The sequence below is a fragment of the Bufo bufo genome, chromosome 7, assembly GCF_905171765.1.
Source record: "Bufo bufo chromosome 7, aBufBuf1.1, whole genome shotgun sequence".
Lineage (NCBI taxonomy): Eukaryota > Metazoa > Chordata > Amphibia > Anura > Bufonidae > Bufo > Bufo bufo.
The window spans coordinates 195,167,481-195,194,396 of record NC_053395.1 but is presented as its reverse complement, the minus strand read 5'-3'; the positions used below and the strand labels follow the sequence as shown (position 1 = coordinate 195,194,396).

Below are 26,916 nucleotides of genomic sequence, written 5' to 3'. Positions count from 1 at the left end.
ATAATCCCAAGTGAGTAGGGAAACAAGAACTGACTATATTACATACAGTAGCTACTTGAAATTCCACAAAGGCACAAACACAAACCATGAAAATGCAGTGGTCTGTTCAAGAGCTCATATGTTCAGCAGGAGATGCTGCATTATGGAGATACCTCTGCACAACATATCCTCTATATGGCTTAATGAGGTCTATCTGAATGATAGGTTACCTCTTTTTCCCCTGTAAACATGGACAATAATTAGCAATACTGCATTAGTAAAGTCTATTAGACACCATGTTCATTTTGACACACTAGGGTACAATCCAACAGTTGACAATACATTTTCAGTGGCCAATTTTTCTATCTTTTTAAGAAAACAGAATAAATTATATAGATTTCAACTAAATAAAACAAAATTAAAAAAAAATCTTAAAATATGTAAAATCTTCTCCCAATAAAATCTTGGCTCTTATATTTTTATTTGTCCATTCCTATGCATTTTATTTAAAAAAAAGTCACTGAACTGAAACATTCTGCCATTTTAGCAAAGAGAATATTTTAAGTCTGCAAGTGACTATAAAAGCTCAATTATCTTGTAATAATATTATAACATTTACATTGCAGTTTGGAGTCCAAGAACTTTTTTTTCACCCCCGAAAATCTGACAAAATATACAAACACTTACACACTCGTTGAAATAAAAATAAATATTTCAGCCACAATAAACAGCTCTGAGCTACGCTTTTTCCACTTCTGATGGCGGCTAATTAGATCCTGATGTGAACAGCTAAAAACAAAACTATTCTGTATCCAATTGTTAAAACTGCAACATTTCTTCCTATTTATCTGAAAATTTGACTTCATTTTGCCCTCTCATTTTTATTTCTTCCTTTTTTCCCCTGCTAAACATTATTATGGGCAAAAGGTTCTTTCAGAATTGGTGAAAATCCCAGCAAAATAGAACAGTACAATTCTTTATTCCGCTCTTATGGGAAAAGAGACTTCTATTTCTTTAATGCATTCTAGCCATCCCAGCCTAAGGCTGGTGCTGTTTCCCAATCTTTTTTTTTTCCAGAAACCAGTTCACCTACACTAGCACTGCTTATCGTTGTTTTCTGTTTAGCAGAAAAATTGCTTTTATAAGCCAGAGGTTTATAGAGGCATCAATCCTTTCTAAGTCAGCACTTACACTGCCTGTATCTAGACTTTGCTCTGTAAGCAAGCAATACAGAAATTATGCTAAACCTATCACCACAATTCACACACGTAGACTATTGTACATTTATCTGATAAGAAGCTGCATTTTACAAAAATTCTGATTTGTCAGGATCAGATTTTCTCGATTCGGGATAATTTTTGATGAAAGAAGAAGATAGAGACAAATAAAGAGATAGAGAAATAATGAGAGAGATAGAGATTTTCCAGGCATATAAAGCACTTTTGATTTGGGCAGAATCGATTCATACCCAAATCGAACCGCATGATCAATTCCAACGAACCAAACCTGAAACTAATTTTAATAACTTTGCTCATCTCCAATATCTGCACGACTATTGTATGTAACATTTTTTTCCATTTTAGCATTTCCTCAAAGATATATTGAAGTTAAAGGGGTGATCTACAATAGCTATCCTATTTATTTATTTATTTTATACACTTATATAGCGCTACTATATTCCGCAGCACTTCACAGACATTAGCATCAAGCTGTCCCCAATGGGGCTCACAATCTCAGTTCCCTATCAGTATGTCTTTGGAGTGTGGGAGGAAACTGGAGTATACGGAGGAAACCCACAAAAAGGGCTCATGCATACAGCAGGTCCGCAATACATGGGCACATATGCACCCTGTACCACGGATGCGGACCCATTCACTTGCAATTTGCGGTAGGCAGCACGGGTCCGGCCAACACACGGTCATGTGCATGAGCCCAAACACATACAAACTCCATGCAGAAGTTGTCCTTGGTCATATTCGAAACTAGGACCCCCGTGCTGCAAAAGGCACCTGTGGTTCTCAGAGGCATATATACATATTTAACAGAGCCAAAATGCTGATCAAAATCTGAGCATTAAGGTGCAGATAAGCAGAACCAGATGGTTCATAATATAAACAATGGATGCTAGGAACACCCACTGTTTTGGAGGGGGCCTTGAAACCCTAATTTGTAGAGCTGTAGTAGGATAAGTACACGTTAATTCATCTACCACAAACTGTATAATAACACTGTGATGACCCATTATGCATCCTGAAAGGTGAAATGCTTACCGATATCAAAAGACAGGTTTGCACTTAGTTATATTATGCATTGTTCTTGTATGAATGGATGCACAGTAGGGCATGCATCAAAACTGGCCTTAGGGAAAGGGTTAAAAAAATGGTACAGTGTATGAACAAAAATGTAGACACATTTGCTATTATTGCATTTTGCAGTTTTAAAAGTTAGGCCATATTATATGCCACCGTCACCAATTAATTTATTTGGGCCCATACTAATACCTTCACATGCCTTGAATTTCATGACAAATTTATGAGAGAAAAAAAAGATGTTATGTTCTATTGTATGCTGTATGATGGCTTCTAGAGGAAAATAAAGTGCCTTAAGGGGGCCATACATGTGCATAAAGTTGATGGCTGCAAGCCCTGACCCAAACCCACTGCATTTTCGAATTAGGTAATTGTAGAACCATCAATGAATTGGACAAGGAAGAGCATTTGCTTTATGGCCATTTGAAATCATCCTAATTAGCATTTACTTGGATAAGCTTCAATTTTCAATTTTCTTGACTGTTTCTCTGTTTCTCAAGCTACGCATAAATACCTATGCTTGAATGACCTGCAAAATGGCCTGTCAATTCATTACCAGTTAATGGTATCGCTGAAGCATTAAATATTCCTTGGTCTACAACGGATGGTTTGGCTGGGCGCATAGGAAATTGGCGATGGCCTACTCAAAAAATTGCCAACATTAAAACATTTCTTGCAACTGTTTTTATGATGGATTTTTATTTTAAAAAAATAACACAAATTAAAAATCTAAATAGCATATTGAACATATTTTTCCAAGCACCTTCTTTTCCAAATTCAGATATAAATGAACCACAGTTGAGTATTCATATTTGCATTATTTTCCATCGCAGTAATGGATTTTCACAGCAAAATTAGCACTATTCTCGGACTCAACCCTGACAATAACTAGATGGGCCTAATTGCAAGTCATTGAGACCTATTAAGATTTGTTGGGATCCACCTGGAAATGGACCCCTTATACTAGAAATGTCTCCGCTTAGTACAGAAGCCATAATGGTACAGGAAAAAATGGACTCTGCAGCCTACAAACTAAATGATTTTCCAGTCAAATGAAGTCTGAAAACTGAGTACTTGGCATAATTTGAGTAGATATTAAAGTGTTTGTGTAGCGTTAGTAAATGGATGACCTATCCTTCATCATTATTAGATAAGCGGGATCTGACTCCCGATACCTAATGATCAGCTGTTTGAAGAGGCCACAGGGCTTGCACATTCTGATATTGATAGTCTATCTTGAGAATAGTTCATCAATATACTAGCAGTGCACAACCCCTTCCATTCTACTTTATCTGTGTTAGTAAATGAACCAGCATGTCCTATGGACCTAATGAAGCACTGTCTAAAATGTTGAAAGGGGTATCCCAGCTTTTAGGTATTATCACCTAGTGAGGTCATCAATTTCAGATTGGTAGATATTGTTGGCACCCCCACTGATCAGTTGTTTTTGGCAGCCACTGGTGATGGAAACTAAACAGTGGATGAAGCTAGAAGCAGAAGGCTCCATCCACCTGATTGGTGGGGCTTCCAGGTGTCTATCCCCCAATGATCTAATACTGATGACCTAACCTTTGGAATGCACATTTAAAAATCATTTGTAAAAGTAAAAAAAAAAAAAGTATATTATTATTAATATTTTATAGTACTAACGTGGACAATCACGTTATAAATTAAAACATGATTGTAATATAAAAAAAGTGAGAATGTATTTTAAATATTCACCTATATCATGTAGATAAATGCTGGCGCACAGATGATAGTTTTGTATCAGGCACAAGCCTCACAAGGTTCTGTAGCTAGAGGCTTTGCCCTTAATGTGAGATGCTTAGGGCGATAATTTAGAAACCATTCTGAAAGGTCAGGGATGCCAAGGCCCCTCACAGGGTGATCGGTTTCACTTACATGTCATAATTGGGACACACTTTGGCTAAGGACAGGATCTTTGCTCATTGTTTGTTATAACGTTTTGCTGTTGTTGGATTCTCTTTGACTTAATCACATTAAAAAATATACAAAAACTTTTGTTAAATATATGTTTCAGTATTACCACTTCACCACAAGATTAAAACCCTAGGTGTACTAGATGTAATATTTACAGTTGTAGCAGAGTTTAGTTTCTCACTTGCACACAAGTCTCTAGTGCTATGAATAGGTTATCCGCAACTCATTGGACAACGGGTCTTCTTCTTCATCTTGGAAGATAAAGTTATATTTTATCCCAAGAGGAAGGGAATCAGTCAATGAAGGCTCCATCTTTCCAACTTTATGGATTTTTTTATTTTATTTAAGTTTTGGTATGATTTAGCATCATTTATATGATAGTCCTAGAACTTGCACCATTTTATTATTTTTTTTAAAGGAAGTCGGTTAGGTTCTGACAAGAATGGTCTTGCTGTTGAAGAGAGGGACAAGGAGAATTTTCTCTGTTGTAAACTGTTTTTGGAAGAATGGAATGAAGAAGATACAATGAAAACTGCACCAAAAATCTAACTTCCAGATCTGAGTTTTTAATTAAAATTTTTTAAATTTTTATTTATTTATTTATTGCTGAGACATAAAGTAAAGTTCTAATGCCCCAAGGAGTTCTCAGTAACATGACCCCCAACCATTTAAAAGAGTGTCTTACTATATGGCAGTGATGCCTTTTGATACTCTGAGACACATGGGCCTGTGAAAAACTGCACTCCCTATAGCTATACTACTGCTTCATTGGAAGCTTGAATCTTCCAAAAATGAGGTCTAGGCACACCAAGGACATACATTTTAGTGAAGAAATAAGTAGCTGAGTAGAACATCCAGATTTTTATGACTCGCGTCTTCTTTTGTGATTTTTTCTCTTCTTCGTAGCCATAAGCAATAAGAAATGTTGTACAAACAATGTAATAAAAAACAGATATCACAACTTATATCAGTTTTCATTCAGTCGCATCTCTAGAGAAAAAACGCTTCTTAGAAGGCAGCAAAACGAGTGCACGAGAATTTCAGTGGAGTTTCCTAAACAAAATGTCTACTTTTCTATCTAACTGCTTGTTTAGTGCATCACAAAATACATCTATAATAGTACAAACCTCAATAGACTTCTGGAAAAAATAATCTTTAGTATGAGGTTTATTAAAAAAAACTGCCGGTTGTAGCATTCATGTTTTTTATGTGAATGTATCTTGAAACTCTGATAACTTAAAGGAATTATGTGGGAATTTTATACTGATGGTCTATCCTCAGGATAGATCATCAATATCAGATCAACAAGGGTATGACTCCTGGCACCCCTGCCGATCATCTGTTTGAATACATCTCGGCACAGAACTTAGGCCTCTTTCTAGACATAGGCACGGGCTGCAATACCAAGCACAGCTGCTCTATGATGTGCGGCGCTGTGTTAAGGAGGCTGCAGCACTCGTCAGAACTCCGTTGAGCTCAGTGGCCTCTTTAAAGAGATCATCAGTGGGGGTTTTGGGCATGAGACCCCCGCCGATCTGACATTGATGACCTATCCTGACGATAAGCCATTAATATCAAATTTCTGAAGAACCCTTTAAGGGGGTTGTACAGGGTTAGAAAAAACATTCACTGAGCTCAAATGCCATATACAGCACAACCCATAGATAAAAGTGGCACTATTTTTGGAAGAAAGCAGTTATACTTTTCTAATAACATACTGCCTCCTTTAGGATGTGCCAGATCAGGGGGAAGACATGTTTATGGACATCATCTGAGTAATCCCCATATTAAACACTTCCTTAAGTACCTACCCAGTCTAAAAGTACATAAAGTACATTATATTCCATGAGTGTCCTTTTAAACATTAGATATAGTGAAAATGTGGAACAATTGGGGTTCTAACACCTAGGGGTAGACTGGTCATAGACCCTACATGGAATTCTCCTATTGGGTTAATGGCTATAAGGCCACCTGAGCCCTCTGCTCTGCTGCTGGCTGGGTACATACTACTGGGGGAACTATAAGGGTCATTATTAGAAGTCCTGGCAGCATGCTGAACCTAGGGCTGGCTTGGGTGTTATGGCCCACATCTCACCTCCATTTCCATATTAGAAATAATTGAAGGAGGACAGAATGTCGCAGCTACTGATGGCCACCACAGAGGGAGAGCTTCTGGGGAGGTATTTTGTGCTGCACTGTGGTATTTGTCTCTGTGGGATTGTATTACATGCTTCACTATGGTATTACTGACCCTACCAAATAGTATTAGCTTCATCTACACGTTTTGCCCCACCTTCTGTTAATTTGGATCCACTTTTAACACTGGGGCAACATTTCATTTTTTTTTCCAGGGCCACTTTAAGTTCCCAGTCTGCACCTGCTAAAACTTGCTGTTTCATTCTAAAAATCGATGGGGGTCCTGGGGGGTGGGGTGGTTGTACATCCTCCAATCACACATTGATGTTCCAATCTATGAATAGGCCATTAATGTCAATTGCAAAAACACCACAATCCATTTCAGAATGCAGGTCCTATGGTTCCCAGCACATTTTACTGGGGAAAGTTGCAGCTGGCCAGTAAGTGTAGTGTAATACAGCTGCAATGGAGATGAATGGCTGAGCATGTAATAGAAGGATGACTCAAGTCCACCAGAATAGGAATATTAATTTATTTCATATTTATTTATTTTATGTAGCGTTGACATACCCCATGACTCTTTACAGACATTACCATCCCTTACTGTCCCCAATGAGGCTCACAATCTAATTTTCCTATCAGTATGTCCTTTGGGGTGTGGGAGGAAACAACAGTACAGTACATGGGGGAAACCCACAGAAACTAAATCGATAACCTACAAGCTTCATGCAGATGTTCTCCTTGGTTGGATTTGGACCTAGAACCCAAGAGCTGCCGTACTATCCACTGAGCCACCATGCTGCCTATTTTGTCTCATATACAGTAGGTGTGTTGTAAGCGGAGACACACCTCTACAATATCTACATACCCTATCAGAGCAAATAGACAAGGGTTGTATTCATAAGGCCCTTTAAAGGACATCTGTCATCACTTACTGGTAGGTCTCCACTCCTTTACTGTGCATGTATGTCACAGTGATGGGGCACAGCACAGCAGACAGGAAGCGGAGCCTCTGGGAGCAATGAGGTGCAAGAGCACCACCTTTGTTGCACCTTGGGGGTAATTTGCATACTATCAAATGCCATTTTTCTACAGATTGCCGACACATATGGTGATACAAGAAAAATCATCAGATTCTGCAGAAAAGCACCCATCTATAGCGGCTGACCACATTTCCCCTACTGGTAAGTGATCACATATGCCCTGTAAGATTGTGCAACTTGTGCTACATTACAGTACAGAATGCATGATTTCAACCATATTAAAAATCTTCAGGTCTATTGGGTCCTTTATGTATAAATGTAGAGTAAATTATATATAAAATATCATTTTAACTAGAAATAAAGGTACCCACAACAATAAAGGGTAGATATTTCATACAGGCCCCTCAGCGAGTGAACAATGCCAAGAAAAATTCACTCTATAATATTTATTTGGCCCATGGATTTAGCAGCATTTGCAAATTTTTCTGCATTTTACCAAGTGCTTATAAAAGTAATAAGTTGACTCCCAAATTCAATAAATATTACTTAACGGCATAATTAATGTGGAATTTTTTCTACAAGCACGCAAAAAAAAAGAAGTCACTACATTATATATATTAAACAAAGTGATTTCCTGCTGCTTTACTTCCTGAAATCACTTGCAGGCCATTTAATCATTAATGAACCATATTAACTATACAAAGAAAAGTGATGCTAAAAAGCCTGGCGTGATTGGAAAAAGTGCTGTATACAGGCCCTGGTGACCAACGTATAATTGACCACAATACTAACTCATGACTGGTGTCTTCTCAAATCAGGTCCATTCTCAGATCAAATCAAATCTCATTTGTCTTCTATCATATCAATGTATGAAAAATCTACAATTTCTCGCCCTCTTTTTCATGTTTATAATCAGATATTTATTATACTTGGAATACCTTAGATGTAAATTCTCAAGTGCATTTTTTTTTATTAGTGTTTATTAGTTAGTTATTTAGACTATAAGTGTCCATACTGAAGGGATAGGTCATCAGGTTTGAAGTAGAGCTAAGAACCACTGATCAGCAGTAAAGATAGGATATAAATCTGCATGTATGCAATTGGCAATTTTGCCTGGAAAAATATAGAGTTGATGGGGTCGGAACCCAACTTTTTCCAATGGTAGACCATCATGTGCTTTCCACGAAAACCTCTTTAAAGTAGATTTACTATAATAACCACGAGTTACATTTACTCAACGAAAGCAACCAAACTGGATAGACAAGTATTCCTGAACATGTTGCATTTATATCAAGTTTCACTAGGAATCAGTGATATACGGTAATTCAGAATTATTTGGCTTAGTTAATACAATTGGATGCCTATATTATATTATTCATACAGTATATTAACCTTAAAATATACAGTGCATTCTGAAAGTCTTCAGACCCGTTCACTTTTTTCATATTTTATGTAGTGATGAGCGGCAGGGGCACTATTCGAATTCGCAATATTCCGCAAATATTTTGTAGAATATTCGTCATGTATTTGCGAATTCGAGATTATATTCTTGATTGCGAAAAAACGGCAATGTTTTATTCGCGTAATGTGCGTCAAATACCGACGCGGGGTAGGCAACTTTTCAATTGGTAGCTAGGGATGTTGCTAAGCTGTGACAAAGCCTTCTCATTGGCCCACAAGCTAGAAGAAGGGAGGGATGATAACCTGATGTGTAAAAAATAAAAAATAAAAAATATTCGTCATTCCGAATATATAGCACTATACTCTAAATATACGCGAATCCTCAAAGTGCCGATATTCGCGATAAAAATTTGGTTTTTGAATATTCGCGCTCAACACAAATTTTATGTTCCAGCCTTGTGCTAAAATTTACCCCCATCAATCTGCACTTAATACCCCATAATGAGATATTAAAAAGAGAATTTTAGCAATTTTTTGCTCAAGTTTAATAAAAGGGAGAAACAAAAATTTCACATGAACATAAGTACCGTATTTTTCGTGCTATAAGACACACTTCTTCCCCCCAAAAGTGGGTGGAAAATGGCAGTGCGTCTTATGGGGCGAATGTTGCCGTTTATACTGATACACCGATGACCGCAGCGGGGCCCTGTAATGGCAGCGGGGCCCGGTGCAGTCACTGTATTCTATTGCATCGAGCCCCGCTCACTGTACTAATCGTATCTTACTGCAGGCAATGTTTAACTATAGAATATCTTCAATCCAGCAGCCTGTACTTACGTCCATAGCAGGCAGGAGGCTGGGTGGGCGGGCGCGTGACGTAGTGAGTTACGCTGCCAGTGCCCGCCCGCCCAATCTCCTGCCTGCTATGGACATAAGTACAGGCTGCTGGATTGAAGATATTCTATAGTTAAACATTGCCGGTGCAATAGAATACAATGACTGCACTAGGCCCCGCTGTCATTACAAACTAGTGTAGATGCCAGCCCCCACCCCCTGTATTGGAGGTCATTCACAATACACAGGGACACTGTTATGGGGGGGATCTGTGGATGAAACATAGCATAAGATGCTATTTATCTGTCATCCACATATCCCCCCCATAGCAGTGTCATGCCATCCACAGACGCCCCCATAACAGTGTCATACACAGACCCCCATAACAATGTCAGCCACAGATCCCCCATAATAGTGTCAGCCACAGATCCCCCATAATAGTGTCAGCCACAGATCCCCCATAATAGTGTCAGCCACAGATCCCCCATAATAGTGTCAGCCACAGATCCCCCATAATAGTGTCAGCCACAGATCCCCCATAACAGTGTCAGCCACAGATCCCCCATAACAGTGCCATCCACAGACCCCCATAACAGTGCCATCTACAGACGCTCATAACAGTGTCAGCCACAGATCCCCCATAACAGTGTCATCCACAGATCCCCCATAACAGTGCGCCATCCACAGAACCCCCCATAATAATGTCATTCACAGGCTACTATTAGTTCAAAGCCCACCAAAAGCACACCTTTTGGTTCAAATTTTTTTCTTCTTATTTTCCTCCTCAAAAACCTAGGTGCGTCTTATGGGCCGCTGCATCTTTCCTGTGATGTTATGTCCAAGGTGTATGTCAAAGCAGCAAAAGGGCAGTCATAGGGGATGTCTATATAATTAGCTGGGTGGGAGGAGCTATAAAGTAGCTGGGCATTGTTTGGCGGCTGTGCTAGAGCTGCAGCAGAGTCAGAAGAAGTGCATCATGGGTTTGGTTGGATATAGCAACAGGAAATGCTACATACAGGATGTAAATGAACAAGAGTGATTTGTGTACAAATTGAAAATGGTTCCTGGAGGAAGGGAAAAGGGGAAGTTGGGGGTATTTTGTTCAAATAATGAGTAAGGATCCCAGGGGTCAGGTCCACCCCATACCAATATTACTTATCCCAGGAATGGGTGATAAATGTCAATGTCTGGAATATCTCTTTAAAAACACATTGATGAGGCAGAATTTCACTTTTGGCAGCTGTTATAAACTACATAACAGCAGAGGACAAAACCCATGATAAAAAAAAATTGTGCTGAGCAAATCGAAGCAAACAAAGTGGAATTTGATCGTCACAAAGCCGAATTTACTCTCGCTTTGTGTTAACGAATCAATTTTTCCTAAAATGCTGGCTGAAAAAAAAAAAATTATACTTACTTCTCAATAGGGATGAGCAAAGCGAGCTTCAGGTCCTTTATCTGAAGTCGCTCCATCCCAAACTTAGTTTTAATGCTGTATGGGGATCTGTTGTTGTGCAGCATTAAAATGTATGTGCTCCTGTGAGGCGAAATGCGTTATAACTTCAGCATTTGATTATTTAACTTGAAAACTGTTTTAAAAACAGGCATCCAAAATCGGCTTCAGTACCGACTGGTACCTCGGTAACGAAGCCGACTTCGGAACCAAGTTTTAAAATGGTTTTCAAGTTTAAAAATCACATCCCGAAGTTATTCGACTTCGATGGTAATGAATTTGTCCTCGCCGGAGACCATAAATTCTAATGCTGCACGAAGACGGATCTCCGTACAGCATTCAAAGTTTGGAGCGAAGTGACTTCAGATCTTGGATCCAAAGCTCGCTTCGCTCATCCCTACTTACCTCATCTGCCTGTACTTCCAGATCCCTCACTGTATGACATGAGGACCCAATTTAATTACTTTTCTTAAACTGGTTGCATGACTGATATGAACTTTGAATTCAAGCACATAAATTTGTCAAGCCAAATATAACTAAATCTTAATACTTCTTCCTTAAAAGCTTCTTATAATAGTGATCTACTGACCATATACATGTCAGATCAGCCATCTATTACCTATGAAGAGTTCTGTATTCACTTCCAGATAAAAACTAGCACAAATACAGTATAAACAACTGTCATGGCGATCAACACATCATCATTTTCACAAGTGGCTGATGAGTGCTTGGGTAATGGGCCATATCAGCTCTACAATCAACCCCGATTATAATCTCTAAAGAGACTTATTTATATTCATATCCTATCAAGGATGGCCAGCAAACCATCTGTCTTATTCTGTCAGGTGTCTCAAAAAGCCGCATACATCTCAGTGTCAAGAGGGCTGCAGAAGCAAGTGTTACACGACATGTCCCTAGCTGTCCCTTAAACACACATGCATCTTCACTTCATTTAAAATGTTAACTGCAAATTATTGTTCTTTCCACTTAATGTCTTTACACAAATGACACTGCCAGCATTCCTCAAACAACTCGCAGTATCTTTCTTTGATGGACAATGTCTGTTCATGCTACAGATTACAAGCAACGTTATCACCAGAGATAAGATTTGGATTGTACAAATACTTCAAAGCACATCAGTTGTCATGGAGATATCAAACATTCAAAATTCTAGGACAAATTTGTATATTTAGGGGAACAATTGATCATTCCAAAAACGCTTAATCATTTAGAGGATTGTAAGTAATATGACCAATCAAAGGCTCATCATTGGTTTTCTAATCAAGTCCTGATATTCACCTCAATGCCCGTAACAGTTTAACAACATATTAGAAAATAAAGACAATAGTGGGAATTATGCTCAAGAAATTTTCAAGTCGTCAAAATGTCCCTATCAACAAGTAGCCTCAAGCTGGAATTTCCCCACTGAGACATTTTGCTGTTAATTGCCTCATTCTAGCGAAAGATGATTCCAAGAGAGAAAAATAACTCCTCTCAACTTGCCTTGTGGCATTTAAACCACCTGTTGATAGTTTTAGCCATATGTGAGTAGGTATTCAAAAAGAAAAGCCTTAAGAATCAACACTGTTTGATCAATTAGTAAGAAGAAAGCAATGAAAAAGAACAGACTTTCCCCTCCGATTTAACATTCTTGCCTTGACGCACTACATCTTCACATGGTCTGAATGTCAATGGAAATCAAGCCTTTCATCCTCCACCACCTTGTTCCTGGCCATGTTAATTTTTGAAAAATGTATGGAAGGAATAAAATAATTTTTTGCACCCAATATTTGAGTCCTGGAACAAATCAGATGATACAGAAGATGGACAAAAAATTGAACATATTCTAATGAGGATTTATGGCCCTACACGAACAGATGAATTGCCCGTAACAGTTGCTTATCTACAATCTAGGAAGTTGACATGGACTTGCTTACTTTAATTTTTACTTGCCAATTATTGGAAGAGGAATGAACAAATGATCGTTCTTGTGTGAATGAGCGCAAGAGCAATAATTTCTGTGATTGTTCATTGAAACCTCTCCTCTTAAGAGTTAAATTATTTGTCAGCACCGCATCCCCTGTTCACATGGGTAGATGTTCTGCCAACAAATTGTAATTTTTATGTCTACATAAAAGTGGTGATCAACAAGCAAGCGTTTACTCATTTGTCACTTGATTGCAGGTCATTTTTCAGTGGGCAACGATTGGGAAAAAACATTTGTACAAACATCTGTTTCGCCATCATTGGTCCATGTAAAAGTTCCTCTAATCAAATTCCAAAAAAGACCTTGTGTTACAAACATTTACAAAACCATCACAAACCTGGAAGTCAACGATATTCTGGCTCTGAAGACAATTTTCAAGCATAAGGCTGAAAGTAAGGGTACTTTCACACTTGCGGCAGAGGATTCCGGCAGGCAGTTCCATCGCCGGAACTGCCTGCCAGATCCTGCAATCCGGACGCAAACGGATGCATTTGTGAGACGGATCCAGTATTTATTTTTTTCACAGATTTAATGGTATGCCCATGTGCGGAGAGAAGCAACGGATCCGTTTTGCCGGAACACTTGGGGCCGGATCCGGTATTAATGCATTTCAATGGAAATTAATGCCGGATACGGCATTCCGGCAAGTGTTCAGGATTTTTGGCCAGAGAGAAAACTGCCGCATGCTGCAGTATTTTCTCCTGCCACAAAAACGTAAGAGGGGCTGAACTGATGCATCCTGATGCATACTGAATGGAATGCTCTCCATTCAGAAAGAATTAGGATACAACTGATCAGTTTTTTTCTGGTATTGAGCCCCTAGGATGGAACTCAATACCGGAAAACAAAAATGCTAGTGTGAATGTACCTTCTAGATTGGTTTATGACCGAAATAACCAGTAATGGAAACTTGATGCAACGTGTGCATATAGTATGTCAAGATCGGAGCTGATTACACCACCTAACATTCCCGAGTCATGATGGTCCTCAGAATGAGCTAAAAGACAAGTTTGTTTACGGCAACTTTGTATAACAATTGGTGAAAAGTGAAAACCACGCCCAATACTAAGAACCTTAAGTTATGGGCATATCATGGAATTCAAACTTACGATAACAAATCTAGAAGCTCTCATTTCTATGAGTAAATATTGAACAGGACTTTTCATACTGTCGGGTTATCTGGCCAAAATCTTAGCCTTCATAATCACTCTGAATATCTAATACACACAAAGTAGATATAGATTTAGGAAAGAGGCCCATAGACACTTCTACAGCCATTCTTCCTTCACTCAGATGTATAAAAACAATAGTGACTGTGTACAAAAACCATCCAATAAAATTACTGTGAGAGATACGTAAAAACATTCTGTTATGAAGGCTTTTTCCAACATTCCTACACACAGCAACAGAAGATTAAATATAGGCTCAATTCTTGCTGTTCACTGAAACAATCTTGTAAGCATCTGGGTTTCCGAAGGAATAAAAGAATCTAGTTACGTTTTCTGTCTCTCTCTCATTTTTTTTTTTCATTTCTTTGAGCTCTTTTGATTTGACTGTTCATAGCCGAGCCATCCTTGAGTGATGTCAAAAATAGCTTTTGAAAATAAATGGTGAGCCTACAAGAGCATTCAGATATATTCTTGTTGGACTTTCCAGTGCAGATTTCTGCTGCAACTTGAAACAGCTGCTTGATTTAAATGTATCTCAGGCATCACATTGTGATACCAATAGCCTGTTAAGTCTGTGGAAATGGCAAATCTCCCTGGTGAAGTCTACAAATAGAGTCTTCTCAACCAACAGCGGGGTGCTTAACCCTCTTGGTACCAAGGCGGTGGTGTCACTCAAACCAACAGTTGGTCATTGTTTTTCAGGAGGGAAGAGCTATAAGCTTTGCATGATAACTCTAAATAGTTCAGAGAAATGCCTGAAGAGGTTTTAAATACAGATGTAGCAGAGCCTAACTATTTGGAGACAGCGCTGCACATCACCATAACCAGATAAGCCATGTTGACTCAGTAGCTGTATCTGGGTAAGATAACACATTGAGAAATCAGAATGGGGTGAGTCAAATTACAAACTCAGCCTGCTGCATCTGTACATGCAATGACTATAGATTCAGAGAATAACCATTTTAAATATCCTGTGCAACAGGAAGCCATATAGCAGCTTAATTCCTACAAAGAAACAGCTAATGACTCACGCACCATGGCTGATAAAATACCGTAATGAGGCCTTGCAAAAACGAACTCAACATATTCATTGTTGGGGCATTATTAGTCAATGGCCAAGAAGTCTCAACATTATTTTGTGAATAAAGCCTATGTCAGAGCACAGGTATGTAGGTAACGGCAATGATAAGTATCACACCATGACCACTGTCATGATGTGCCATCTGTGAATCTACGGTATGTACATCCATCAGTAGACCGACTACAATACCTTTACTCAAGGAGTCAGAGTGCCTCACCAAGAAAGTGAAATGACTAATTAAGCTCTGCTACCACAATACATGGGGCAGTTATCATAACAACCAATGTGATGTTATCATTATCCACTCAAACTACCCTGTGTCGGCATTTGACGGTTTTGCATATTGCCACATGCTCAAGTAGCTCATGTAGTGCTACAGATGGAGCAAATGGAAGATTCATGCTGAAGTCTCTCATAATGGGAAATGTTTACTAAATATTTACAAACATTGTAGCCAAAGCTTAAAAAACTGAAAACAGTATCAGTGAAAGGAAAGATGACGATGAAACCTAATACATTTCCATTTCGTGCAGTCAAAACAGATAATAGAATTTTTAAGCTGGAAATTACAGAATTTGTCAACCACCGTGTAGGTATACAATTAGCGGGGATTGTGTCAGTTCTAAACATTAAGTCATTAGAATGCAAAGTAATGATCCGCAGAACCTCCGCAACACCGCTTCGCCAAACTGACTAAAGTGCAGTATAAAAATTATTAAAAGGAAATATATACAATTATAAATGTATATATTTATAGAAAACAATATGTAACAATATAAAAGCACACAGCTATATCTATCTATAGGTTCATTCATATATAAGATAGATAGTAATAGATAGATAAATAATTAGATAGATAAATAGATAGATACATAATTAGATAGATAAATAATTAGATACATAATTAGATAGATAAATAATTAGATAGATAGATTATATTTGGTCCATAAAAAAATAGTACAATGTAAAAATAATACTTGGAGGATCTACTATATATTTCCAGGATTTAGGTGCAACAAGTGGCACTGAAATGACACATATTTTATATTGCAAAAAATACATATATGCCTTCAAACATACCATTTGCTATATATACACATCCACATGCATTTACAAGAGGCAGATAGGACTATTATTTTTCGGCAAGGCTTTGTTTGCCAGTCTTTAGGGGTGAAGAGGGTTTTTCCTCGACATGAATCCACTCTACTATTATATGAAATAAAAAGCACCTGATGAATACCCAGCCTAAAAATAATCTAATAAGCAGCAAGAATCAAGGCCAAGTGCTCAGAGATTCGTAAAGCGGCATAAAAAAAAAAAACCTGAAGAAGCATTGACATAGGGAACCCAATTGCGTGTCTCTAGTATTGCCAGCACACTTGTAATAGAGGGAAAATTTTCTACATAAAAGATCTAAAACTACGCGGAGTGACTGACAGCAAGATCACCACCCAAAATGGAGGGGAAGTAAAAGTAAAAAAAAAAAAAGTTACAAAAGAAAATTTGTGAAATAACAGACAACGCGTAGCGGAGCGATTAGTCGTCTATGTTGCACCGCCATCGTCCAGCACACAGGAGTGTGAATATTTCATTAGGGAAATCATCTCCAGCTTGTCTGGATGGGGTTAAGTGAAGTCATCTAAGATCCTCTGCCTGTGACATAATTTAACCTCTCTCCTACAAACAGGTACCAGGCGAAACTATTTTCCTTATGAAATATTTACAGACCCAGTTTCATTGCAGACTCTGGGCTGAATGAGAAAAGGGAAGATGCCCTTTTCTGTTTTAAACAGCCCGTTAACCATTCAGGTACCGGCCAGGAAAGGGGCCAAGGGTCCTCAAAATAGCGTCTCGCTGAAAAAAAAAAAAAAAGCTTAATTATTGTATCATCTATGACATTTTAGTTTACGTGTTGATGTAGCAGAGCCGAATTTCGTTATTTACCGCTGCAGAACGGTACTGTGAAAATACTTTACATTACCGGCAGTCCTATGTAAAACTGGAATATTATAGGGTATTGTGGTGTAATGTTCAGCTCTGCTAAGCCAAAACCTATGAAATAATGTAAAATATGGGTATACATTTACTGGCAGACTGTGGTGAATGAGGAAGGGAGATGCCCCTTCATTAAAAAAAAAAAATCTTGTTAACCTTTTAGATGCCAGTGAGGCAAAGGCTAACAGTGTAGAAAATATTGTCTCCGAGAGAACAGCGTGACTATTATGACATCTTCATTTATTTACAGGTACAGCAGAGCTGTATTTCTCATTTAAGGCTTATACATTGCGTTAGCTGCAGTCCTATGTAAAACTACTAACATCAAGAACATACTGCTAATTTTATGTAGCGTAATAGGCAGCGTCAAGTATACAACGAAAATGAGAAATTCAGCTCTGCTATACCCGTATGTAAACTAAGATGTCATAGATGTCATTATAATGTTACAGCTCTGATTATGTTGTGGACATTATGTACTTACAGATGCAGCAGAGCTGAGTTTGCCAATATGAAGAAGGTACTGTGTGACAAACTCAGCTCTCCCACATCTGTCTCTGCATATTGGCCATGAAAGGTGGGCAGTTTATTAAGCACTTTTAAATAAGTCTACCCCACCAGTTCTTCCTCGAACTGACCTCTTTGAGCCCCATAGTGTAGTGTAAATGGAATAGACGGCGGTGAAAGGGTTAAACCCAAGCACTGGAGTAAACATGCTGGCATGGAAGATTTCACCCATCCAGGTCCCATTATGTTACAAATCCCAAGCTTTAGCAGGATTCTTTCATAGACAGAAGCGGTGTCCAAAAAAGAAAGAAAAGAAAAAAAAAAACTCTTTTGTTCAGGTAAAACAAAAACAAAGAATTAACAGCAGTTTGTGTCGAGCAGAGAAAGAAGTTAATATCCAGAGCTGCTGCTTCTGCTGCCGGAGACGTGAAGGCACAGTTCCTGGCAACAGGCAGCATTTTCATGCTGAAGTAATTACAACACATTTTCGTATTAGCGTTTCCTAATTGCAGGAAATTAGACTCATGCTTTATTACGACAAGCATTTCATATATAAAGGGAAAAAAAAAAAAAAGAAGAAAAAGAGACACAGGCCTAATGTATTCTATAACGCCATATAATAGAACTGCATAGGAGATCCCATCCATGGTCACCAGAGGTAGACAAGGGATAGGGCATCAGGTGCTACTGGGTATGTGGACAGCGTCGTAAGGGAAGGTAACATATAAGGTTAATAGGAGATACATAATATAAGGATGGATAGATAGATAGATAGATAGATAGATAGATAGATAGATAGATAGATAGATAGATAGATAGGAGATAGATAGATAGATATAGATCCATAGATAATATTAGATAGATATAAGATAGATAGGAGATATATAGATAATAGATAGATAGATATCGATCCATAGATAATATTAGATAGATAGATATGAGATAGATATGAGATAGATTAGATAAATAGATAGATAGGTACATAGCGATAGATAGATAGATAGATAGATAGATAGATAGATAGATAATAGATAGATAGATAGATAGATAGATAGATAGATAGACATGAGATTGACGATAGATAGATATGAGATAGATAGACAATTGGATAGGAGGCAGATATATCTCATATCTAGCTATCTATCTCTCTCATATTTATATGCCTCTTAACTATAACATATCTATCTTTTATATATGTCTGTCTATCTGTCTCTTCATCTATCTATCTAAAAACATTGAAAAAAATGAGGCTGCACTCTGAACATTATCTCACTTATAACATTATCTCCTATCTATCTATCTATCTATCTATCTATCTATCTATCTATCTCTTATCTATGTCATATATAATCATCTACCTATTATATATTTACCAGAAAGATCTATGTCACAGAATGGATATACAGATGTAGCAGTAGTGACATTGCCCGGCAGAGACAACGCACTAGGTTTGTCCTATGTAAAGCTGCAGAGATACGGTGTAACTATAAAATCCTAATGCCTTGCACCAAATGACAAACTCAAACATTCCAGCTACATAATGAGCTCTGCACAATGCCCAGGTCTAGTAGCACATGTTCTCCGCTCCGGACATATACCTATAGGTGAATACGTGTTACTATAGAACATCTTTAGAGTAGTTGTTACTTTGGATTGCACAGTATTATGTGGATTATCTCATGGACGCCACATAACATAACCGGCTCCAGTTTTGCACACCATACACTCAGTAGTAGCCAGAGAGCATTAATTACTCCACATACTCTACATACCTATATCTCCTCCTGACTGACAGGCAGCAGATAAACTGCTTTGTTGTGCAATTTGCAAACACATGGAGTTTCCATTAAAGTCAGCCGAGGTTCACGAGGGATGTCACACAATCTGCCACTTTCACCCACACGTCCCTCACCTGCGATGCAACATTCCTTGGCAGCAAAGCAAAGGGTTAACGATGGGTCCTGTACACACACACACATATATACACACACAAATATATACACACACACGTATATCTACAGGCCTAATCACATTGCTCTTATGACATCTTCCGTACAATCTATCTAAGCTTCATAAAAAGGCAACATGAAAGAAGAATACATCTTCTGATTGCTCAGCCGATCCTGGTGATACATATGTTGCAGTGAATTGCGCTACTGTATTCAGTAACGTCCTCTCCCCCCCCCCCCCCACCTCCTTGTGGGAAATGACATTCTCTACATAACGATCCATTATCCCATGGACTATAGAAATTCTCAGTCCGCACATCCATTTTCTAACGTTCGACTTCTCGCTATCAGTGACTCGGTGAAAAGAATCTACAGAGGTATCAATTATTTAAGTTGTGCTAATCAGGAGCCTACAGGACTTTAATGTCTCTCAAGGGCTGCAGAACCAGAGAACCGTTTTATCCCCAAAAAATCAATATATCATGATATAATCCAAGGACTCCGTCGATTTCCCTGACAATAAGTATAGATTAACCCTCATGCTACCTCTTAAAAATATACCTGCACCACCGGCACCCCCAGCGCTCCTATACAGCACATCCCATTGGGAAGGCTTTTTTTTTAAAGTTTGCCTTGTTAACCCCTGTGCTGCTGCACACAAGTAGCTAACTTTGCGCTAAGATCATTTGGGCGTCGAAGACAACAGCGGCAAATCTTCGCCGTCTTTTCTGCTTTTTAAAAAAAATATATATATTCTTAGGGACTTTAATTTTTCTACAGGAGGACTTGATTGGTTGATTAATTGTTGATTAGGAATGCGGCAAGATCAATCATTTTCTCCAGCTCGGCGTGAATGCTTGTCGCTAATTGAATCTGACAGTCCAGATTTTTCCTTCCACTAAATTTAAAATACAAACACATGCAGGTCTCTAGCAAGGTCTCTGGTCAAAATGAGTTCAACAGTCACAACAGTTCCAAATGGGAAGAAGAAAAAAAGAAAAAAACGTTACTTGCAGCTATAACGAGGGTCGGACTGGAGAAAATTACTGACACCTAAGTAAAGAAAGACTCATTTAAACAAGAAAGTCGTAGAATGCGAACCCCCCGATTGTGTCGTGGCCACAAATGACACAATACACCACTTGGCTTTGAAGGGCACAAACAATTCAACTTCATATTATACTTCTGACTGGGGATTTTTGCCAGTGGGAAACAAAACTCCTCTTGCCTCCAAGCAATTAAGAACAATTATATGTCTAATTGAGAGATTTTAATGTGGGGGCTTGTTGGGGGGGGGGAGGGGTTGTTATTGTAACCAAGGAACACATCAAATAATACTAGACTTAAAAGTATCCAGTCGTAAACCACCTATACAATGAAGCGATGGAATATCTAATAGAATATCCAATTACAATAGGATACATAAATTCTATAAAAACCCATCTGGATTTCCTATGCGAAATGACTACAATTTGGAGATGTTGTCAATTAGGTAGGCCACAGATACAATGGATTTTTAGCAATGTACAGAAAAAAAGCCTAAAATAACAAAAAGGATTTTTAGGATTTTTCACTATGAAGAAATACTCAAATTACAAGGTAGGCTTCTTAACCTATGAGGACTAGCAAGGGTCTGATGATAAGGTGTAAGTAGCATTTACCCAAGACAAACAGCGCAAGATGCGGTTTTAATTTGTGCCCCTGCTTGCCATTTGATAAATGACTCCTAAATCACCTATTTCACTGCAAGCAATGATATCTCAATGTAAATAGCCAAAGCTAATAAAATAGGTCTATGGGGTTTACTCCAGGATAATATCCTAGAGCCTCAGAGAGGGAGTAGAAAACAGAATCATGGCTGTCCAGCAGTCCATTCAATTCCTTTAATTTTAGGGTTTCCTGAAAAACAAAAAGTATAAAACACACAGACTTAAAGTCTTTAGCTGAAGCCTGACATAAATCATCAAACAAGAGGCACGACACCAATGTAAACAAACATATAACACACACACACGCGTACACGTACACACACACAACTGGGCACCATGTGCTACATCATAGCTCTACTAAGCATAGCCTTTTTTTTTTTTTACAAAGAAACAACTTGTCTTTGTAAATGCATTTTGACCATTTTAATGTATTTTTTTTTTTTTTTTTTAAAGAGCTCTGAGTGAACTCTTATTTTTTGTTTTCTCAACTTGTTTTATAAATGTGGGGATTAAAAAAAACATCAAAGCAGTGTCCACATAGAAGCCAAGTTTTAGAGGATCAGTGTGACAAGTCGCAGCATGATAGATGTTGTTCTTGATAAACGACTTGTTCAAAAGACACACTGTAGCTTTCATTTCCTGACCAAAACACACTTTTAATTTGCAACAGCAGAGAAGGCAGGAGTGTGAGTCAGTCCCTAATTCCCAGCTTTTCAGGCCAAAACAAAATACCACAACTACGCTGCATTCAATGGACCATATTTACTTCTGGGAAACCTTCTCTTCCCCCCCCCCCCCCAACTAATACAATACATATTAGAAATGGCATTTTGTAGCTGTGAGGTTATTCGCTTATATGGCATTATATGGCAATGTAAATATCTATTTTTTATAAGACACATTTTTTATATATATATATATATATATATATATATATATATATATATAAACTAAGATAATGCTTAGATTGCAGAGCTTAGTCCTTTCCCCCCATGTACAGTTTACTATTGCTTATTTCAAATTTCTAAATGTAATATCCTTCTCATCACCAACAGAAGTCCAATCTGCTCAGAATATATATTACAGCTTTAAGATCACACAGGGAAATCTCCCATCTGGCAATCAAATTCGCTTCAACAGCTCTGAGAAAAAAAAAAAAAAAAAAAAAAGGTTCTGCTCTCTACAAAACATTTCCCAGTGCAGATTATGTGCATGCAAAATAAACAGTCTACTTATTGATCTTTTCATGACAACAAGTACCACAAATGCAAAGAAAAAAAGTCACGTGATTGACTTCACACAAGTGTGCGTTTTCAGAAAATAGAAAAAATATGCAGAATTAATTTAAAAATTGCATTATGTGTTTGTGTACGTGTTTAAACTTAGATTCGCTTTTTAATACTACTGTGGCCTGCACCTCAGCTTCTAGGATAATCTCCTAAATATCCAGGAATTTATGCTGCAAATTTAACAAGCTTATTATGGTAGTTTGATATAAGTTTTAACACACTATCTAAAAAAAAAAAATATATATATATATATTAAACCCCCCCCCCCTCCAAATCTCCTTAAATCCTTCTTACTGCATCTCCACTGACCTTTGGTATAGTAAGGTGGTGATAAGGAATGAGAAAGAGAGAAAAGGTTAAAAAAAATGTCAGAAGCTGCTGTGCTCAAAACAATTAAAAAGTATGAAAAAAAATCACATCAAAAAGAAACAACGTACACAAAATAACCTTTTGCAAGCGGATCATTAAGCAAATCGATCGCCGCCTGTCTTGAGTTGTAAACAGGATTTTGCCAATTATATTGAAATGGGTAGAACGAAATGACAGGTGAAAAAAACATAATAAATGAAAAAAAAAGTTAAAAAAATAATTCTTAACTACATACAAAAAAATTAAAATAAAGTATCTTAACTCCTTTGCTACTACGTCTGACCCCAGAACTTTGAAAACTTGCCTAGAATGATGATATCAAGGACAACAGTTGAGTGTCAAAAATAATAATGCAAAAAAAAAAAATGCAAAATTATAAAAAAAAACACGTTGAAGTTTTTGGAATCTGTGAGTATTTGCATACATGAGTGCAAACAGTTCAACTTCCCCCACCCCCCAAATGCTATTAAGCTGTCATTATTATATTACACACATGTGAAGTAAATTCCAAAACTGACATACCATATACACTGCTGCTGCTGATCATGTCTTTAGTGCCAGCACAAGATGCCGAATGGGATTTTTCACAAGCAGGAATTCCAAAGGTTGATTTTCATTAAAGCCACTTTTCCTCTCAGCTATCGAATGTCACTGCCTTGAAACGTGGGCCCTTTCGTCAGGTATTCATTTAACCTACATGCATATAATTAAGGGTGGAAAAACATCAACACGAGAGATCTCACATCACAAAAGAACAGGGAGAAGAAGTACAACAGAAAAAAAAAGCAGAGGAGATCCACAACTGTCTTACATTCACTCTCATTCAAACCAACAGGAATAACATGACTTTATTAAATTGAGCAGCTAACCCCCCCCCCTCCTAACAATATGCTCACCATGCTGCCTCAACACCACCCTTAATAATGCTGATGTCCTAGTAACACAGCCCATAAAAGCTACAGTCCCAAACTTTTTTTTTGCAAGAACCCCAAACCCAGTTCTGACCCACTTAAGAACTTTAGCTGTACTCTAGTCTTGCCACACCCAACTTTCTTAAGCCATATTTGCCATGAGGTAGCCATTGCCATAGACATAGCCCTCTGCCCCTGAAAGGACTCCTTGCTGCCCCCATGGAAGGAGGCAGAAGATACAGGCACAGAGCAAAGATGCCTGGGTTCCCAGACATTCCTGGTCCTTGTAAATATGTACAAAACCCCCCATCTGATACAATGTAACCGAACTGACTGCAAAGCCCAGGCTGAAGAACAAAACCCTGACTGCAGCAGCCTGACAATAAAGGATACAAGGAATGACCACTTACCTGCATGTGTGTACCACTGGCAGCAGATGGGCGACTGAAGCATTGATCTGCTGTATTAGCTGATGTAGGAGGAAATCTCTTGAAGTGAAAGCAGCAGTTCATGGTTTGGATCAGCAGCAGAGAGTTCTTCTGCACATGCTGCAACAGAGGACACTCGCTCTGCTACAGCAATAGGGATGTTATTTGCAGACTCCAAAGGAAACAATCAATGCAGATTTAAAAAGGGGAGGACAAAAAAAAAAAATAGAGAAAAACCTTGAAGTTTTAATTTGTGTTTCTAGCATAAACCCCTCACCACCAGGGTTGCAATCTTGTTTTCCTTGTATGTGGGGGTTGGACTGGTGGAAGCATCAGGCTGGCTTCTGATGGATGTGCAGTGGTCACTCCCCTCGTCCCTGCCCCTCTCTCTCTCTCCAGCTTGAGGTATGCATGGGCTGCTAGCACTTCCTCCTCTGTGCAAGGCTCACTGACCAAATGCTTAGACAACAAGCCTCCATGTATTTAGCTCAGGCTTTGCATTGTGTAAAGACAAGGGGGGAAATGAAGCCTTTTCCTTTGCGATCATCAGCAACAGCAGGGATACAGGAGGCAGCAAGCCTGCACTGTGTAGTAGGGGGTGTTTACAGAAGGGCTGATTGATGGCTGGGCACTCACACACTGGGGTTTTCTACCAGAGGCTTTGCATGGGGTACTTGCCAGTGATTTACTGCAGTACATGTGCGAAGCAGGGACAGGTTTGCTGCTCTTTTGTCTGGGAGAGAGTGGGACAAATGATACTGGATGCTGCACATATTACTGACCTTAACGCTTGCGCTGTTTTTGTAGGTACAGGACTAGGATGGAACTGCAAAACTAGGAGAGCGCAGCTGCTGAAGAAGCTCTTGTGGCACCTGGCAAATGGGTGCATCATACCGAAAATAACAAGGAGCTCTGCAGAAATGAGTGTTTAGATGGTAAAGGTTATGCAAAGAAACATATATTTTTAAAATTTCTTTAATTTTTTATATATATATATATATATATATATATATATGTGTAAGATAGATAGGAAATAGATAGATAGATATAAGATGGATATGAGATAGATAGATAGATAGATAGATAGATAGATAGATAGATAGGAAATAGATAGATATAAGATGGATATGCGATAGATAGATATGCGATAGATAGATAGATATGCGATAGACCATAGATAGATATAGCATGTATATGAGATAGATAGATAGTTATGCGATAGATAGATAGATAACTAGATAGATAGATAGATAGATATAAGATGGATATGAGATAGATAGATAGATAGATAGATAGATAGGAAATAGATAGATATAAGATGGATATGCGATAGATAGATAGATATGCGATAGATAGATATGCGATAGATAGATAGATATGCGATAGACCATAGATAGATATAGGATGTATATGAGATAGATAGATAGTTATGCGATAGATAGATAGATAACTAGATAGATAGATAGATAGATAGATAGATAGATAGATAGATAGATAGATAGGAAATAGATAGATATGCGATAGACCACAGATAGCTGGACTACATATAGATAGATAGATAGATAGATAGATAGATAGATAGATAGATAGATAGATAGATAGATAGATAGAAAAACCATAGATAGATAGATATAGGATGAATATGAGATAGATAGATAGATAGATAGATAGATAGATAGATAGATAGATAGATAGATAGATAGATAGGAAATAAATAGATAGATATAAGATGGATATGCGATAGATAAATAGATAGATATAAGATGTATATGAGATAGATAGTTATGCGATAGATAGATAGATAGATAGATAGATAGATAGATAGATAGATAGATAGAATTTCCTGGAATTACATTTGGGTTTAATTCCTATGAATAGATAATCAGATTTGATTGGGATATTAATAAATACTGCCCAAATCAATCATGTGCTGAGATTGCCCTGAAAAGTTGTGTTTGTCCTCTGAGGTCTCCGAGGGCTGTTATCAGCCCCTTTCAAGCTTTTCAATGCCAAGACAGAATTAGTATTGTCAGAGTGATAACAGGCTGTTTAAAAGCGCGCTGCACTGTCAGTTTTATTTTATTTTATTATTATTATTATTAAAACATGGTCGAAAACATATCCCATTTTAGTGACAGATGCTTTCTTCTGTGTCTTCTGACCTGTAAAATGTTGGTCGCCATTTTGAGAGATTCGTCCAAATCAAAATTGCAAAAGAATCGTATTTGGCTGGATTCCAAATTTTTGAGGAATTAAAGTCAAATCTGATGAATCAATTTTTAAGGAAGAGTGACTAAAATAAAATTTGGAGTAAATCTGTCTACATTCACATTGTTGTTTCAAAGTTTTGAAAACTTTTTTTTTTTTTTCCAAATTAAATGTTATGGCTGCCATATTAATTGAACTGTGTAGATACCTGGCTGTTGATGGATACTATTACTAATATATTAAAGTCTTTTTAAAGCAAGGCAATTATTAAAATGGTC

General features: G+C 37.9%; 1 protein-coding gene across 1 annotated transcript in view; it reads right to left on the bottom strand.

Moving 5' to 3' along the window:
• FIGN (fidgetin, microtubule severing factor) overlaps positions 1 to 24,723 on the bottom strand; it is a 139,342-nt gene extending 114,619 nt beyond the window's left edge. Inside the window, exons 1-2 of the mRNA XM_040440757.1 lie at positions 24,413 to 24,723; positions 23,614 to 23,784 (exon numbers count right to left, since the gene is read on the bottom strand). Of these exons, the coding sequence (XP_040296691.1) occupies positions 23,614 to 23,638 (25 nt within the window). The 5' untranslated portion in view covers positions 23,639 to 23,784; positions 24,413 to 24,723. The remainder of the gene's footprint in view (positions 1 to 23,613; positions 23,785 to 24,412) is intronic.
• Between the last annotated feature and the right edge of the window lie 2,193 nt (positions 24,724 to 26,916).